The sequence below is a fragment of the Carica papaya genome, chromosome 5 (genome assembly GCF_054855325.1).
Source record: "Carica papaya isolate Zhongbai chromosome 5, ASM5485532v1, whole genome shotgun sequence".
In the NCBI taxonomy this organism is placed as follows: Eukaryota; Viridiplantae; Streptophyta; class Magnoliopsida; order Brassicales; family Caricaceae; genus Carica; species Carica papaya.
This window is the reverse complement of record NC_142313.1, coordinates 8291668-8309548: the sequence shown is the minus strand read 5'-3', so window position 1 is coordinate 8309548 and position 17881 is coordinate 8291668. Positions and strand designations below refer to the sequence as shown.

Here is a 17881-nt window from a genome sequence, read left to right as displayed (position 1 = left end):
ATTTTGTAGAAATAGTAGAGATAAGACTGTACCTTCTTGAAAGTGCATCAATTACCACATTTTTTTTTCCTTATTTATATTGGATCACATATGGGAAAGACTCTATGAATTCCATCCATTTTGCATGTTGTTTATTAAGCTTGCCTTGCTCTTTCAAATGCCTCAAAGATTCATGATCGGTGTGAATCACAAATTCTTTTGATAACAAATAATGTTGCCATGTCTCTAATGCTCTTACCAAAGTATAAAACTATCATACGTGGAATAATTAATTGTGTACCATTGAGCTTCTCACTGAAGTATGCAATGAGTTTTTTATCCTGCATAAGAACAACACCTATCCCAAACCCAAAGGCATCACATTCAATTTCAAAAGTTGAATCAAAATTAGGCAATTTTAATAAAGGTGCATTACATAACTTTTTTTTCAATAAGGAAAATACATGTTCTTGTTTTTTTTTCCCAAACAAACTCCTTATCTTTTTTCATGATTTCAATTAAAGGGACAGCAACGGTGCTAAAATTTTTTACAAATCTCCTATAGAAACTTGTCAAACTATGAAAATTAAGCACCTCACTTGTACTTTTAGGTGTTGGCCACTCTTGAATAGTCTTTACCTTTTCACTATCTACCTCGATTTCTTTTGTACTCACGACATATTCTAAGAAAATGATGTGATTAATGCAAAATGTACATTTCTTCATGATAGCCTATAGTTGAAATTTGCGCAATGTGTCAAACACTTGCCTCAAATGCATGACATGCTTATCAATAGATTTGCTATACACAAAAATGTCATCGAAGTAGGCAATTAGTAACTTTCCAATAAATTCACGTAAAATATGGCTCATTAAATGCATGAAAGTACTTGACGCATTAGTTAAGCCAAATGGCATAACCAACCACTCATATAACCCTTGTTTTGTTTTAAAAACAGTTTTCAATTCATCTCCTGTTTTCATTCTTATTTGGTGATAACCACTTTTAAGATCAATTTTAGAAAATACACAAGCACCATGTAACTCATCTAACATATCATCAAGTCGAGGTATTGGGTGTCGATATTTTACTGTCATTTTGTTGACGGCTCTACAATTAATGCATATACGCCAACTGCCATCTTTTTTTGGTACTAATAAGAGGGGCACTGCGCATGGACTTAAACTTTCTCGAATGTGCCCCTTTTGTAAGAGTTCCTCCACTTGCCTTTAAAGCTCTTTGGTCTCATTGGGATTGTTCCTATAAGCTGGTCTATTTGGTATGACAGCCCTGAGAATGAAGTCAATTTGATACTCAATCCCTTTCAAAGATGGTAAACCTTGAGGTAGATCATCGGGAAAAATATCGCTAAATTCCTGCAAAATTTTAACTACAACATTTGATAAAGAATGGTCAAGTTCGTTAGTTGAGAAACAAGCTTTCTTGTACATGAGTACAATCATTGGCTTGTTAGAAAATAATGTTTTTCTCATATCTCTCATTTTAGCATAAAAGCTCATTTTCTTTCTCTCATTCTTTTCTATAGTCGAATGCACCTCTTTTTTTTCTTTTAATTTTCATTTTTCCACTCTAATTTTCTCTCACTCTCTTTTCTTTTCTCTTTTTCTTTTTCTTTTCTTTTTCTCGGCCTCTCTTTGTGCAAATTCATCATGGGAATTTTCAAGTTGCATTTGGTTTTCAAAGACTTGTTTAGGGGTTAAAGGAAGAAAAGTATAATTTTTGCCCTCTTTTTTTACTATGTACCTATTGAGATACCCTCATGCATCACTCTCCTATCTCATTGCCATGGTCTATCCAAAAAATATGACTAGCTTGCATTGGAACTACATCACATGTCGCCTCATCACTATGCTTCCCAATAGTAAAAGGCACCCTTACTTGTTTATTAACTCTCACCTCCCTACTATTGTTAAGCCATTGTAGTTTATAAGGTTTAGGATGTTTTGTAGTTTCCAAACTCAGTTTATCAACAAACAAGGTACTAGCCACATTTACACAATTACCCCCATCAATAATTATGCTACACAATTTTCCATTCACTAGACATGTAGAATTAAAAATGTTCTCTTTTTGCAACTTAACCCCTTTATCATCATTCCTTACTTGCATATTCAAAGCACACCTAAAAACCAACAATCTACCTTTCATAGGTGTTTTCCCATCACTACAATCCTCCAAAGAGGCATTTCATGTAATGCCCCGTTTTTTTTTTATTTCTAATGGCGTAGTTTACAACAAATCGATGATTAAATACGGAAATTTCGTTTCAAATCAGTCATGCACATAGAAACACTATCACCATCTATTGTTCAAAGTCAAGATAGACCTGCAATCATATATGTAACATCACGTGAAATACAACCATATACACTATCAACAGACATACTATCTACTCTACTACCAATTTTTACACATTCAATTCTGTCAATAAAGATTCTTATTCTGTTGCTCTATATGCTAGGTTCAGGAACCAGCAATTTCGATCCCGACTCCATTTCTACATCATCTGTGAATAATAGAGAGCGAGTTCATATAATTTAGTACAGTAAAAATTAAGTTTACAAATATGATATGCACAAATATGAAACCCAGTATTTCTGTATGTACCCCATCACCCAACTTAAGTCCTACATTGTTATTACTATAGGACTACACAGGACTAAAACGTACCTCGCTATCTTAAATATCATGCATACCATGTGTGACCGTCTCCCAACATCACTCCAAGCGTACCAATATTCTCACCCGTCACCAGTATCGGCAACTACTAATAACTCGCCTACCTCTCGACCCCTAATAGGCAACACACACACACAGATACCATCCTTTCCCGTCACCAATATCGGCGACCAAACCCTTTTCTGTCGGAGTCCCCCGACCATCACCACTATCGGCGATCAACTTACTTTTTCTAGGTAGCGACAACCAATATCGGCGTCCCCCAATGCTACCAACTCAACACAATATCATCCTGTCCTTACATAAGACACGCACTAACACTTAACACACTCACACCTGTAACGTTCCCTTGCCAACTATACATTTACAGTAGCTATACCAACCTATATACAGCCCATACTCTCACACTACACAGCTACACCACTCATCCCCTCTCCCTACACAGAGACACCCCCACACCTCTATTTCGACACTTCATTCCCACGGTCTACGGCCTCCCTTTCCTCCTCCCAAATTTTCTACATCCACACACACTACTTCCTCTTTTACACATATCCATCTCACTCACCAAATCCCTTCTTCTCTCCTTCTCCACGGCCTACTCTAGATACTCCACTGTCAAATCCCGAAATCACCTCTCTCTACTCCCCTGGTCCCCTCCGCAAACCTCCATTCGTACTCACACAACATCTCCTTCCTCTCATGAACCTCACTCACACACTACACATCTCCCTTTCTCTCCTCCTGCGGCCCCCCCTCCATACGCTTCCATTCACACTCACCAACTCCTCTCCCTCACAGCCCGCACTCATACACACCGTACTCCTTCCTTTATCTCCTCCCGCAGCCTAGCCTCCTCCATGCGCCCTTGCTCACACACATCTCATCTTCCTTGTCTAAGTTCGGTAAACTCTGCTTCCTTCCACTGTCTCAGAAAATCTAGAAAGTTTTCCGCATTAAAAGCTTCTAGAAATACCTCCCAAGTGATTGGAGAGATCAGAGCTCCTTTTTTAATTTCCCCCAGTGCTCGGCGGATCCTCTTAACATGAATGCAGCCAGTTGTACCTTCTATTCTGTGGTCACGGTTATCACTTCAAATAATTTTTCTGTTTTCTTTATCCAATCTTCCGCTACTAACGGGTCAGAACCCCCCATTGAAGGCAGGAGGGTTTAGCCTGCAGTATTTCTCAATGTTGCTTGTATCCACTAGACCTAAGTGAATCCCCTGTTGTGGCACCGATGCTGACTCCGACCGTAATTCTCTATCCCGGATCATAGTAGATAGGCTCTCAACTACTCTGCATAGCCGGTTAATGTCCTCTTGTTGCATGCTGGACTGCCCCGCATGGGTTGCAGATGGACCAGTAGTAGGTCTCGACTGTGCGGGAGGGGGCACAGCGTGGTACGGGGGCGGCCCTTGAAATGCAGTGAGTGGCACTTGGGGAAACCCCGGTGTTCGTCGTGGGGCCCCTGGTGAGCCCTGCGTTCCTGGAGCAGATTCACGACGGGGTCGACCTCTTCCCTTCTTTGTCACCTCCCTTGGTCTACCTGCAGAATAGTGACACCCGTTAGTAGTATTCTTAATTTGCTCTGATACCAACTGTAACGCTCCTTTTTTTTTTATATTTCTAATGGCGTAGTTTACAACAAATCCATGATCAAATACGGAAATTTCGTTTCAAATCAGTCATGCACATAGAAACACTAATCACTATCTATTGTTCAGAATCAAGATAGACCTGCAATCATACATGTAACATCACGTGAAATACAACCGTATACACTATCAACAGACATATTATCTACTCTACTACCAATTTTTATACATTCAATTCTGTCAATAAAGATCCTTATTCTGTTGCTCTATACGCTAGACTCGGAAACCAACAATTTTGATCCCGACTCCATTCCTACATCATCTGTGCATAATAGAGAGCGAGTTTATATAACTCAGTACAATAAAAATTAAGTTTACAAATATGATATGCACAAATATGAAACCCAATATTTCTATATGTACCCCATCACCCAACCTAAGTCCTACTTTGTTATCACTATGAAACTACGCAGGACTAAAACGTACCCCACTATCTTAAATATCATGCATATCATGTGTGACCGTCTCCCAACGTCACCCCAAGCGTACCAATATTCTCACCCGTCACCAGTATCGGCGACCACTAATAACCCGCCTACCTCTCGACTCCTAATAGGCCACACACACACAGAGATACCATCATTTCCCATCACCAATTTCGGCGACCAAACCCCTTCCCGTCGGAGTCCCCCGACCATCACCACTATCGGTGATCAACTTACTTTTTCTACATAGCGACAACCAATATCGGTGTCCCCCAATGCTACCAACTCAAAACAACATCATCCTGTTCTTACATAAGACACGCACTAACACTTAACACACTCACACCTGTAACGTTCTTTTGCCAACTATCACATTTACAGCAACTATACCAACCTATATACAGCCCATACTCTCACACCATACAGCTACACCACTCATCCTCTCTCCCTACACAGAGACACCCCCACACCTCTATTCCGACATTTCATTCCCACAGTCTATGGCCTCCCTTTCCTCCTCCCAAATTTTCTACATCCACACACACTACTTCCTCCCTTGCACATATCCACCTCACTCACCAAATCCCTTCTTCTCTCCTTCTCCACGGCCTACTCTAGATACTCCACTCTCAAATCCCGAAATCACCTCTCTCTACTCCCTTGGTCCCCTCTACAAACCTCCATTCGTACTCACACAACATCTTCTCCCTCTCACGAACCTCACTCACACACTACACATCTCCCTTTCTCTCCTCCCGCGGCCCCCCCTCCATACACTTCCATTCACACTCACCAACTCCTCTCCCTCACAGCCTGCACTCACACACACCGCACTCCTTCCTTTATCTCCTCCCGCGGCCTAGCCTCCTCCTTGTGCCCCTACTCACACACATCTCCTCTCCCTCACAGACCGCACTCACACACACCGCACTCCTTCCTTTCTCTCTTCCTACGGCCTAGCCTCCTCCATACGCCCCCGCTCACACACAACATCTCCTCTCCCTCACAGACCGCACTCACACACACCGCACTCCTTCCTTTCTCTCCTCCTGCGGCCTAGCCTCCTCCATACGCCCCCCTTCACACACGACATCTCCTCTCCCTCACAGACCGCATTCACACACACCGTACTCCTTCCTTTCTCTCCTCCCGTGGCCCAGCCTCCTCCATACACCCCCGCTCACACACCACATCTCCTCTCTCTCACAGACCACACTCACACACACCGCACTCCTTTCTTTCTCTCCTCCCGTGGCCTAGTCTCCTCCATGCGCCGCCGCTCACACACCACATCTCCTCTCCCTCACAAACCACGCACTCCTTCCTTTCTCTCCTCCCGCGGCCTAGTCTCCTCCATGTGCCCCCGCTCACACACGACCTCACCTCTCCCTCACAGACCTCTCTCCCACGCCACACTTCTTCTTCTTTCTCCTTCCGCGATCTCCTCTGCGCTCCTCCACTTACGGCAAGTTTTCAAATCCACATCAACTAAAAGGAAACTTAAAATTACTGTACCTTCCATTGCCCTCTTCCTTCCTCCCACTGATCGCACCATCACTGTCCTCTTTCTTCTTCTCTCTTCCTTCTCGTTCCTCTCCGCTTCGGCTCCTCTCTCTCTCTTTCTCGAACCTTCTTTTCCCTCCCCGCTCTCTCTCTTCTCTGTTTTCTCTTTTTTTTTTTCTTTTTCCTCCCCGCCCTCTCTCTTTTCTGTTTTCTCTTTTCTTTTTTTCTTTTTCCTCTTTTTCTTTCCTTTTTTTTTCTTTTCTTTCCCTTCTCCTATTTATACCTCACCTGCCTCTCAAAACGACGTCGTTTCCCCCTCTTTTTTTTTTTCAGTTACTACATTTTATCCTCCACATCACTCTCATCATCCATTTCAACACCATCACCACGCATCACTATTACCCTTTTATTTGGGCATTGAGATGCAATATGACCAAAACTCAAACATCTAAAATACTTGATATCTCTATTTTTAGGAGTTTGAGAGTTAGAAATACTTTTATTTTTATTATCATTAGCATCTTTTGGCTTGATTTTGTCATCTCTTTTGAATTGGACAGCTTTGTTATCTCCCCTCCAATTCGGCCTCTAGTTGGAATTTTGGGCCGAATAAGTGTTGGCTTGCTTTGTGTTCCCCTTTTGCTTTAATTGTCTTTCAATCTTTATAGCATGTGCACCATATCATCAATCTCTACAAAATGTTGAAGCTCTACAATGTTGGCTATGTCTTTGTTAAGGCAATTTAAGAATCTTGCCATAGTAGCTTCCCTATCCTCTTCAATATTAGCCTTTATCATGGCTATCTCCATCTCTTTGTAGTCTTCTACACTCTTGTTCTCTTGTATAAGGTCTTGTAATTTTTGATGTAAGTCCTTATAGTAGTGAGCAGGAACAAAGCGCCTTTTCATGGTAGCCTTCGTTTCGGCCCAAGTGGAAATAGATTTCTCTCCATTTCTCCTTTTACTTGTGATGAGTTGATCCCACCACACAATGGCATACTCTCCAAACTCCACGGCCGCGAGTTTTATCTTTTTCTCCTCTGAATAATTGTGGCACTAAAAAATAAGCTCCACCTTGTACTCCCATTCAAGATAAGCATTCGGATCATTCTTGCTTAGAAACGATGGGATTTTCATTTTGATGCTCCTAATGTTTTTATCAAGATCATTTCGACCCCTACCATAATTTCGACATTCATTGACCAAGGTAGCTTTGTCATCAAATTCTTCCTCCACTTCCTCATCAAAAGGTGGTGTTGGAAGTCTTCTTGCCCTTGGATTGGTTTGGGAAGCTTCATCTTTCATGGAATTTAATTCACTTTGTTGTTTCCCTAGTTTCTCATTCATGTTGCCAATAGTTAGTTGAATCCTCTCAAATTGTTGTTGTATTGTTTTGAGGATGAATTCTTGATTTTTTGATGTTCTTTCACTCTCTTATGGCTCCATCTTCAAATATGAAATTTTAATGACAAATAAAATAGATTGCAACCTCACAAATCACTCTCTCACGTGTTTACTCTTGTAGTATGAGCACTCGTGTTTCATTCAATTTTGGCTTTTACTCTTTTTTGAGCTCACACTCTCTTGCTTTTTACCACTCAAACAATCTTTTATAACTTTATACAAAAGGGTTAATTCAAATAATAATTAATTATCACTATGTACTCAATTTTAATTAGAGATAATAAAGAATTTCTGAAGAAACAAGATACACGAATTTCAACTTTAAAAGCAAATTAGAACATTGTAAATAATGAAGAGCACACACTTGATATAGAAATAAGTGTATGATGATTTTTATGTTAATTAGGCAACAATGAATCAATATTATTACCTCAAGATGTAATAAGAAGCAAATGGGTAGAAATATTAAATGAAAACTAAAGATGTAAGAAAAAAAATGGTGAATTTGAAATGTAATGTACGAAACTTGTAATTCTCTAATAGAATCACAAATTATCATCCAAAACACTCAAATTAAGTAAAACAAACAGTTTCGGATGAAAACAAACTCAATTGAGGTGAGTTGTTTCCAAACAGCCTTAAAAATTACACAAACAATCTCAATCAAATAAACAGTTTTGAAACGAGTTTTCCTTTTAAATTTTAAATGTATTTGAATGTTATATGAGATCAATAAAAGGGAAATAACAGCTGGTGTTTCAATTACACAAGGTAGAATTGGTTGAAGTGTGTTTTGTACAATTAAGCAAATTAGGCTAATTAAATGTTTTTTAATTTTTTTGCTGAATACAAATTCGTCTTTTTTTTTTTTTGTTTAGCAAAAAATAATGAAAATAAGACAACAAAATAAGGATAGACTAATTTACTTGGTGAACCTGGCTCTGATACCAAATAATGCGGAACCCCAAAACCCTTATTTGAATCTTAGAACTCTTCAATCAGTTTAGAACAGAATTTAAGTTTCAAGTAAAAAGGAAGCAAATTTGTTCAATCACCCAAATGGTAGAAGTTAAATAGAACCCAAAAAAGATAAATGATATCCCTTGAACTCAATTCAAATAAGCACCAAGAATAATTGAAATAGAAAATGAAAATTGAATACAAGTGATAACAATTGTATTCCAAATCAACACCTTATGCATAAAGTGAAAAGAGAGCCAAAACGCTCTTAACTCAATTATGAAATATTTGATTACTACTCTTGATGTCACAAAGAAGAGTTTATTTAGTATTTATAGGCAAAGAAATCAATGATAAGTTACAACACAATAATTACAATTGTAACTTCCACAATAACTAGACTAATTATAGGCATGTAATTGTTATGTAACTTCAATCTTAACCAACACCACTAATTGTTTGTGCCATCATATAGTTATTGATTCATTTTTATAATAACACTAAGATAAGACTTAAGCGCAAATGAGTTACATTTGACTATATGGGCTTAATTAACTCAAACTAAAATAAAACAATGCAAAATAATTAAAATAACTTAACTAATCCAGTTCATACACAAGACTTATTCACCCATTACCAATAAGATTCAAACAACCCCAAATTATTTCAAATCATTTAAACCCAATTAAAATTACGAATGTGGGCTGTTCAAAAAGCTTATATTTGAACTTTTCACAATTGACCAGCTCATCATCTACATGTTTTTGAGTGAAAACTTGGAGTAACTCTTTAATCTTTTTTGCCTTTGATCTCGTTACTGGTCCGCTGAAACTTTCCAGATTTGGAACTTTATTTGTATTTACGTCATTTGAAATTTACTTCAAGTCACTTTTTGATACTCTTTGAGTATTTTGAGTGTTTTTAAACTTATTTGCATCACTGCGCATAGCTGAAAAGAAAGAAAACTGATTGCGTCTCTGCGTGCGGTGGAAGAAGGAATTGGGCCGCGCGGCTCTGCGCACGGTGGAGGAAGAAACCAGGTTACCATTTGTGCGGCTCTGCACGCAGTGGAGGAAGGATCCAGCTGCCTTCTCCCTTCCTCTGATCTTTCCTCTCTTTTCCTTGGTCTAGCTCTCTTTCTCCTTAGCTTCCTTTCGTTGTTTTAGGGTTTTAAAGAAACTCTAAAAGTAAAACCCCAAAATATCCTTATTCTGCTATGATACCGTGTAAAATTCGGAAAAAAATATAATTTTTATAAAATTTTTAGCTTGTAATACCTTAATATTTATAAAATCTTTAAATTATTAATTAGGAAGTAACTATTTTATTAAAATTCTAATTACATAAAATTAGTATTTCAATAGAATTTTAATTATATAATATTAATTAATAACTAAAATACTTAAATAATAACTTATACTACTCAACAATATGCTTGCATTTTAAGTCTGCATTCGAAAATGTTCTGGTATGCATTTTTTTTGTTCCTGGTAAAATGAACATGCAGTTCATTAGAGATGATTAATACTTCAAACTGTTTTCTGGCTGTCGCTCATGCAGTTTAGTTATTTCTTCCTGTAATAACTAATATGAAGCTGTCTTATTCAATTCCAGGCTTGAAAACTTTAACTTTTTCTGGTTTCTAATTTGCACCAGGCAGCAGAAGATTTCTTGGTTGGTCTGTTTTCTGATGCGATGCTGTGTGCAATCCATGCTAAGCGTGTTACACTGAGTATGTTAGACTTTAGCACTTCTTTATCCAGCTACAATACCCTTTCTTAACCTTCATTTGCCATGTTTCTTCCACTTCTTGTGAATGGTTGCTTGCCAATATAGTACAATTGCCGTGAAAAGGTTTACTTTTGTTTTTCTGGTTTCTGATAATTTATAATTTGCTGATCCTGGAATTACACTTCAGAGGATAGATCAATAATCATTGCTTGGCAAGACTGGCTTGCTTTCTTGTTTTTTCCTGGCTTCCTTTCTTGGGATTAATGCAGGTCCATCAGCTTGAACACTAGACCCGTGAAAATAGGGGTTAGGTTATAGCAACCTCCAGATTATATATGAATGAGGAAAAAAATGCATATGCAAGCACCTCAGCAAAGAAATTTAAAAGTTTATTTGTTGAGTCATTAATATCTTTGAGGGGATGCCTCCTACGCAATAGAGGCACTGCTTACATATTTTATTCTCAAATTTTTAGTCAAAATTTTCAGTTTTCTGTCAATTCGATGCCCATTTTGTCTTTCATCCGAGTTCCCTCAATTCTTTTCTTCTTAAGAATAATAGCTCCAGCAATGACTAAAAAAAAGGAAAATAATCGTCAAGTATGTTGTTTAACATGAATGTTCTGCATTGATTAACTTCACCTCTAATTTAATCGACGCAATTATGCAAATATGCGTTGCAACTATTTGTGATATTTCCTTGTCAGTCAACCTTGGCGTACTAGGCTCTTGAATTAACAGTTCATTATGAAATAAGTTTCTTATTTTCTCATATATCTATATATACCAGTGAGAAAAGACTTTGAGCTTGCACGTCGGCTCGGTGGGAAGGGCAGACCATGGTAAGTGCATCCAACATCATCATAACAGGTTATAACCATCCTGAAGTGGGATGTCAGGTATTTCACTGTAATAATTAGATATCAATATGTAATTGGCAGATCAAGAGTTAAAGAAGTAGGTACCAATTCACCCAACATATTTTTTGGGCCCCGGGAACCTTATCCTTTGTAATCCTAGTGTTTAAGAAATTAATTCTATTACTCCACATGATCCAGGTGTAAATCATTATTGTGAGGCAATTTACTCTCAAAAATTACGTTCGTGCAGTTTAGACTCCCAACGGGAGACGACGTTAGTGGATTGTGTCTCGTCATTTCTGTAGAACTGTTTGTCTATACATTTCTTGTTGACATTTCTGTTTCAAGAGCCTGCAAGAAATTCTTTTCATGGTCCAAAACTTTTTTATGCTCCTGAAATTAACACGTTACAAATGCTGCTTGAGCTTTTTCGAAATGGCGGTCTTAGCCCGGCTGACGTTGGGATATATGGTTTACTTTTCTTGTTTTGGTTAGTGGTTAATCCTCTGTTCCTTTGTTCACATGTTTTTTCCACTTGGATATTTGCTTGAGAAATTATAGAGAATGAGTTCCTTCGATGGAAGATAAAGAGTGGGGAGTGGCTTGGTTAATGGGCAAGGAAGGCTTATTCAATGGCGGCCGACTCAGCTCCAATGAACAGATACTTTTTTTAAAGGACATCCAATTGAGGTTCGGCTTGATTGAGTAGGGTCATATGTTTAAATCTTTAACTCAAGTTTTGATGCTGGGTTGCTAAAGATTTTTTTTTTTTATTTTGAGAATTTATTTTGATAAAATTTTATTAAAATTTTTCTAAAAAAGAAATAATTTTATCTCATAAATTTAAGTTTATAGGTACATTTCATTTATTCCAAATATGGCATTAATATATATTTAGATTGAATGAATTGATTCTGGTAAAATTTATTTAAAAAAACTAGAAAATTATAATTTTAATAGAATGGTAAATATATTATAATTTATTTGAACTTAGGATTATCAGCTTAAACGTTGTTGAACTAAGCATAGAATTTCATAAAATTTGTTTCAAAAGTTTCTCATAACAATTTTATTGTCTTTACTCTTACGACCTTGAATTTAAAGGAGAATCTTTTGTCTGATTTTTCTTTTTTTTTTTTTAACATTACATTTTCATTACCAAGGAAGCATCACTCTTTGTGGGTTGCACGTCTATTGAACTCAAGATATTAGTTTCTTTAATTAAAAACAGTAAATTGAATTGACTCAAATTATAATCATTAGCCATAATTTACTGTACGGATAGTAAAATATAAGAATAAGATATGTTTAAAAAAAAATATATTAATACTATAAAAAAAAAAATGAAGTAACCCTTGATTTACAGCAAATTGTATAAATATATATATCCATTTTTACAATTCATTCATGCTTCATAATAAATGGTAATCGATCTAACCTAAAGATCCTATAGATAAAATTAAAATATTAAATATTTTTAATGAATTAATTAATGCAAAGTAGAACTGCTAGATTCCATTATGTTTCCGAGAGAACAAAAGCAGTATGTTGGTTTATTTTCTTCACTCGATTGTTGTGAAGTATTCTGGCTCCTGCCTGATCTGAAATTTTCAGAACTTGCTAGCTATCTAGTCTGGTTCAAACTCTTCTCAACTTCTCACCCTACCGGTCAACGCACAAACCCGGGACTTAAACAGGGTAACTCCTGTGTCATCATCTCTCAAGACTCAACTTGTTTTATATTTCATCTTACTCATATTTACACACATAGATACACACACTCACAGATATATATATATATATATATGTATATATATATCAGGACATGTCATATGTCAGCAAGGATAACTTTTTGTATGCTTCCTGCACATAAAATCCTCTTTATCTTATTGCGTTAAATTAAAATAAACTAATTAAGTAGTTGACATTACTTGTAAACGTGAGAATCACATAATCCTGCCTTACATGTTTGACCTCTTTTAGATTGTTTAGCAAAAAGAATCATTATATATATATATATATATATATATATAAAAGGAGAGAGAGAATCAATTACTGAGTATTTGGAAAAGTGGGGAATTTACCCATGATTGGAACCAGTCATTCGGCTAGTTGATTTTGGTGGGTGATGAGTAGTTGAGATCAGAGGCCATGACCCACCTCCACCCTTATCAATTCCACCACCCACATTTTTATACACTTGATTTCTCAATTCTTATTAAAAGTTATGTAATCATAACAATCATTATTACACATATATAATTGATATATAGTACAAATTCCTCACTTTTTAATTAGTTTCCCTTTTGTTCTCAGTCCCTTTTATTAGGGTCTTTAACCATTAACATATTATTAAAATTTTTCTATTAGTGTTGCCAAAGATAAATTATTTACATTAAGATTGAAAAATTCACCTAAAAAAATTAATAAACAAACCCTAAAAGATCAAATATTGCATCTTTAAGAATGATAAAATCCTTTGAGATTTAATTTTTCAAGACATTCTCACCATTTATACTAATAAAACAGGTAAATTAGGTAAGTGTTTGAAGGCTGAGCCGCATAGAAAGAGAAAAAGCTGCTAGGTTGGCCATATGATACATAGAGCCAATAAGTAAAAAGCTAGCTAGGAATGCGATTGCATGTAAAAGCATTATATATATATATATATATAAAATCCAATCTTCAAAAAGTAGTTCTCATCATCTTTCACACACAGGGTCTTATAAAGATCATTCAAAATCTTTGCTAAAGCTAGCAAGCTGATTACTTGTCAGAATCTTGGGACATCTGACGCTTTCTGCTGCCAACTACATCCATAATCTATATGCGTATACTGTGTGTGTATGTATATATATATATATACATACACACACAAACACACGCTACCACTACATATTATGTGCTTTAAACAAATAGAATAGATAATATGTCTTTTTTCATATCAAAAAGATATCAGAAGGAATAAGATGGTTCCACTCAAGAAAAGCTAAACGCCCTTTTTATATGCTTGACCATACCTCTATATTACATGTTATTACCCCAATTAATCAAAAATCCTTTTCGGCCAACTATATAATATAAATATAAAAATAATCAGTAACCTATACACACGCACACACACACATATATACATATATGGAAAACTTGAAAGACTGATACTTTCTCATCAACTCCCATAAATAACCTGAAATTTATAATTTCTATGATGCAGTTGTACTTCCTTTCATGATCAATTTAAATAAGGAGAATATTTTCAGTCGCGCATGCTCGTGATCAGAATCAAATTGTCATATATTTCTAATTTCTAATGGCCAAAAGCTTTTGTATCCCACACGAATATGGAAAATTATAAATCTTTTTAAGGTTTGCTTTATTCAAATTTTACAAACAGTAGTTATTAATGAATAAGTCCCTAATTTCTTTTACAATTAATTCTGTAATATTTTTATTTGCTTTAAATGTTTAAACTTTACTAATTTTAAATTAAAAAAATTAAATCATGTGTTAAAAATTTTTAGAAATAATTTTAATTAATTAATTAACAAAAATAATAAATTAAAAATAAGAAAAAATAAATAAAAATAAAAAAGACAGCAGGCTTGGAACTTAAAAAGTCTAACTATAAGATGACAAAACTCATTGCTCACTAATAAATATGCTTCTCTACGCATACGAATGTTTTTATATATAAAAAAAAAAAATCATATGCTAAATTAGTAAATAATTATATATCCAACGCATAGATGATACAGACGACTGTAGCTATTAATCCATATATAATTAAGATTTTCTTTTTCTAATACTTGAAACTTAAGAAAAAGACAAATATGCTGATGGGATAAATATTAATCAGAAAAATTTGATGTGGAGAGTTCCCAAAGCGTTGAACTTTGGAAGATGAATGTGATAAAGGAGAGACAACTACAAGTCAACCATCTTCATTTTTGTTTGTTTGGTAGGACCTGCCGTTCGTTCCTTTCCTTTACTTCATCTTCCTTCCCCTCTCATTATTTTTCATAATAATAAATACAACCCACATAAAAATCATTTAAATTTCTTCAAGTATCAAGAAACTATTAATTACCCATTCAGCTATCTACACATTCCATCTACCGCCTCCTCCTTCTTAATAACTCTCTCTCTGTCTCTCTACATTTCTTTCTTCTTTCACTCTCACGAAAAACTTTCTAGTTTTGGAAAGAAATTAGGCATGGACAAAAATGGCCGCAAAAATGCTAAAACCAGTACTTCTTCCTCTGAAGAAGGTCTTCACACGTTACCTTCTTTAATGCCTTCTTTTATTTCTTTACCCACCATATATATCTACATACTCCTAATTTCCTTCTCTAATGGCTTTCTTTTTCAATATTCCTCAACTTCCCAGCTTCTTTCTAAGTGATATTTCTTTTTTAGCAAGTGGGTAAGACATCTTTCTGGATGAGTCACTTAAATTTATAATCTTTTGCGTTTGTGTTATTACAGAGGTGAGCAGTATTGAATGGGATTTCATAAAAATGTCCGAACAAGAAGAGGACCTCATTTACAGAATGTATAAGCTGGTTGGCGAGAGGTAATTGTTCTATTAACAAACACCATAACTAGCTCATAACATATGCAAATTAAACGGGGAAGTAGCTAATAGTTTCTGAGCGATTGATCTTGTATTTACTTAGCTTGGAGCTCAAATGGAAGTACTTCTTATTTTCACATGACCTCAGTCTGATCTCTCATGCATGTATGGGTTTGATTGATTGTTCTTTTTGTTTGTATCCAACTGTTCTGAACTGGAGATGCAAGTGGGACTATAAATATAGTGTATTTAGATTGTGGTATCATATATGTACATGCAAGGTGTTTATATATATATATGGTAGACAGTAATAGAAAAAAGAAGAAGCAAATGCTTTGGATTCCAATCAGCAGTTAGCTGGGAGACAAAATCAATATGATTTCTTCTGAATAATATAAGTTAGCTGGAAAATCAGGGATTCCTCAGGATACATTTGAGTGTTTTTGATAAAGGGATGAATATATATATATATATATATATATGCATGAGTGGTAAGCTGACATATAATGGTGCAGGTGGGGCTTGATAGCTGGGCGGATTCCTGGACGGAAAGCAGAAGAGATTGAGAGGTTTTGGATTATGAGACACGGAGAAGTTTTCGCCAATAAAAGAAAAGAGCTCAAGAAATCTAACTCTTAATTTAATTTCTTTTATATTAATTAATTAAAATATGCTTAAATTAATTCCTTCTTTTTTTACTTAATTCCTTTTAGTTTCTTGTTTTTTCAATTGCAGTTAGGGATGAATTTGGTTTTGTTTGTTTAGAGAAGAAAATGGTACAGTAGTAATAGTAGTAGTAATATTGAATGTACTGGGGGGGGGGGAAGCTACGATTTGTTTGTTTGAGATTAATTCAAATGAACTAAACTAGTTGTCAACCTACCTGTCAAATTAATCCAACTAGTTTTATTTCTTTGAGATAGAACTACATATTCATCATGTATGTCTCTGTTTACTTCAAAATGCATTTTTACCCAAAACCCCAATTTCAATCAACTGGTGGGCTTTAGAAACCCAAAACGAAATCAATCCATATCAAATTTAATATAAGACCAAGGCCCAAAGCAAGCCCATCATTCTTAGGTTGGTTTTTGGTAACGGCACCGTTTTAAAGACGAACGATTTGCTTGCTGCCAGTTTCGAAGAAAAACGCAATGACAGCAACTTTTATTTTTTATGTTTGTAAATAAAAATTTATATCTACGAAAAGGAAAACCCCTTAACACGCAGAAACCAAATGAATACGTTAAGGAGGTTTCACACGTGTCAGTTGCCTGCTTCTCAACCAACATCGTCCTTGTACTACACGCACTTTGACTTCTTTTTCACTACGGTGAATTATTTTCATAAAGCGAACTCGTGCAGGAGTGAAAAGGGGCCCACACGTTTTCCTTTCCTAAGATAAGAGAGAAAGAATGTGAAAACAAAAAACAAAAACTATGCGGGCCCCACATCTTCACGAAAACTTCGAAGCTTCTTGGCAACGAGAGTTTTCGATTTTACAATTTGGCCCCCACAAAAGATTTTGAATTTCTATTCTTCACCCCCGCCACAACTTGGCACGGTCGTTTATCGTTTACACAAGGAAACCGAAACCACAAGCGCCGCTCATGGTTTTTTTAAAAAAATTTAAAGCTGGTTTTGGAGCTGTAACATTAATTATCGTGAAAATTATGCCGTAGTTGACAAATTATTTTGTCTATTTAATTAAATAATTTACAGTGATATCATTTTGGACATCATAATTTATAATTTTTAAATAGTAAAATATTTGAATAAATGTTTACACGTATTATATTTTTCCAAATCATAATTTATTGGGGAAACTGACCGTGTAATGCTCAGTATTGAAACTAGGACCGACCAACCCGTACTGGGTTAGAAGAAAGTGATAAAATTGGTGTCAAACTGAAATTAAGTAGAAAATGCCAAAAGGATAAGCTTGCTTGCATGCTTATACAGTCGTCATACTAATAATGATAGTGTGTTTGAGTGCGTGCATACATCTACATAAATCGTTTATTCATATAATTAGAACAAAAATCCCATTTTATTTAAGTGCTTCAAAAAAATACCCACCTAGGTAGTGT

General features: G+C 35.8%; 2 protein-coding genes across 10 annotated transcripts in view; both read left to right on the top strand.

The window, feature by feature from the left end:
* HTR12 (Histone superfamily protein) overlaps nucleotides 1–11588 on the top strand; it is a 29073-nt gene extending 17485 nt beyond the window's left edge. For 5 of the 9 annotated variants that reach the window (XM_088220369.1, XM_088220363.1, XM_088220367.1 and 2 more), the window contains 2 exons: nucleotides 10285–10360; nucleotides 11149–11525. In XM_088220369.1, the coding sequence (XP_088076495.1) occupies nucleotides 10285–10360; nucleotides 11149–11204 (132 nt within the window). In that variant the 3' untranslated portion in view covers nucleotides 11205–11525. Of the gene's footprint in view, nucleotides 1–10284; nucleotides 10361–11148 lie in introns of those variants that run through there. The other 4 variants (XM_088220364.1, XM_088220366.1, XM_088220365.1 and 1 more) reach the window with 3 other exon arrangements.
* Nucleotides 11589–15256: 3668 nt separating this feature from the next.
* On the top strand, nucleotides 15257–16697 carry CPL3 (CAPRICE-like MYB3). The gene is made up of 3 exons (XM_022056057.2): nucleotides 15257–15486; nucleotides 15704–15791; nucleotides 16307–16697. Exons 1-3 carry the CDS (start codon nucleotides 15432–15434, stop codon nucleotides 16428–16430), a joined length of 267 nt encoding a protein of 88 aa, XP_021911749.1. The 5' UTR covers nucleotides 15257–15431; the 3' UTR covers nucleotides 16431–16697.
* The last annotated feature ends 1184 nt before the right edge of the window (nucleotides 16698–17881 follow it).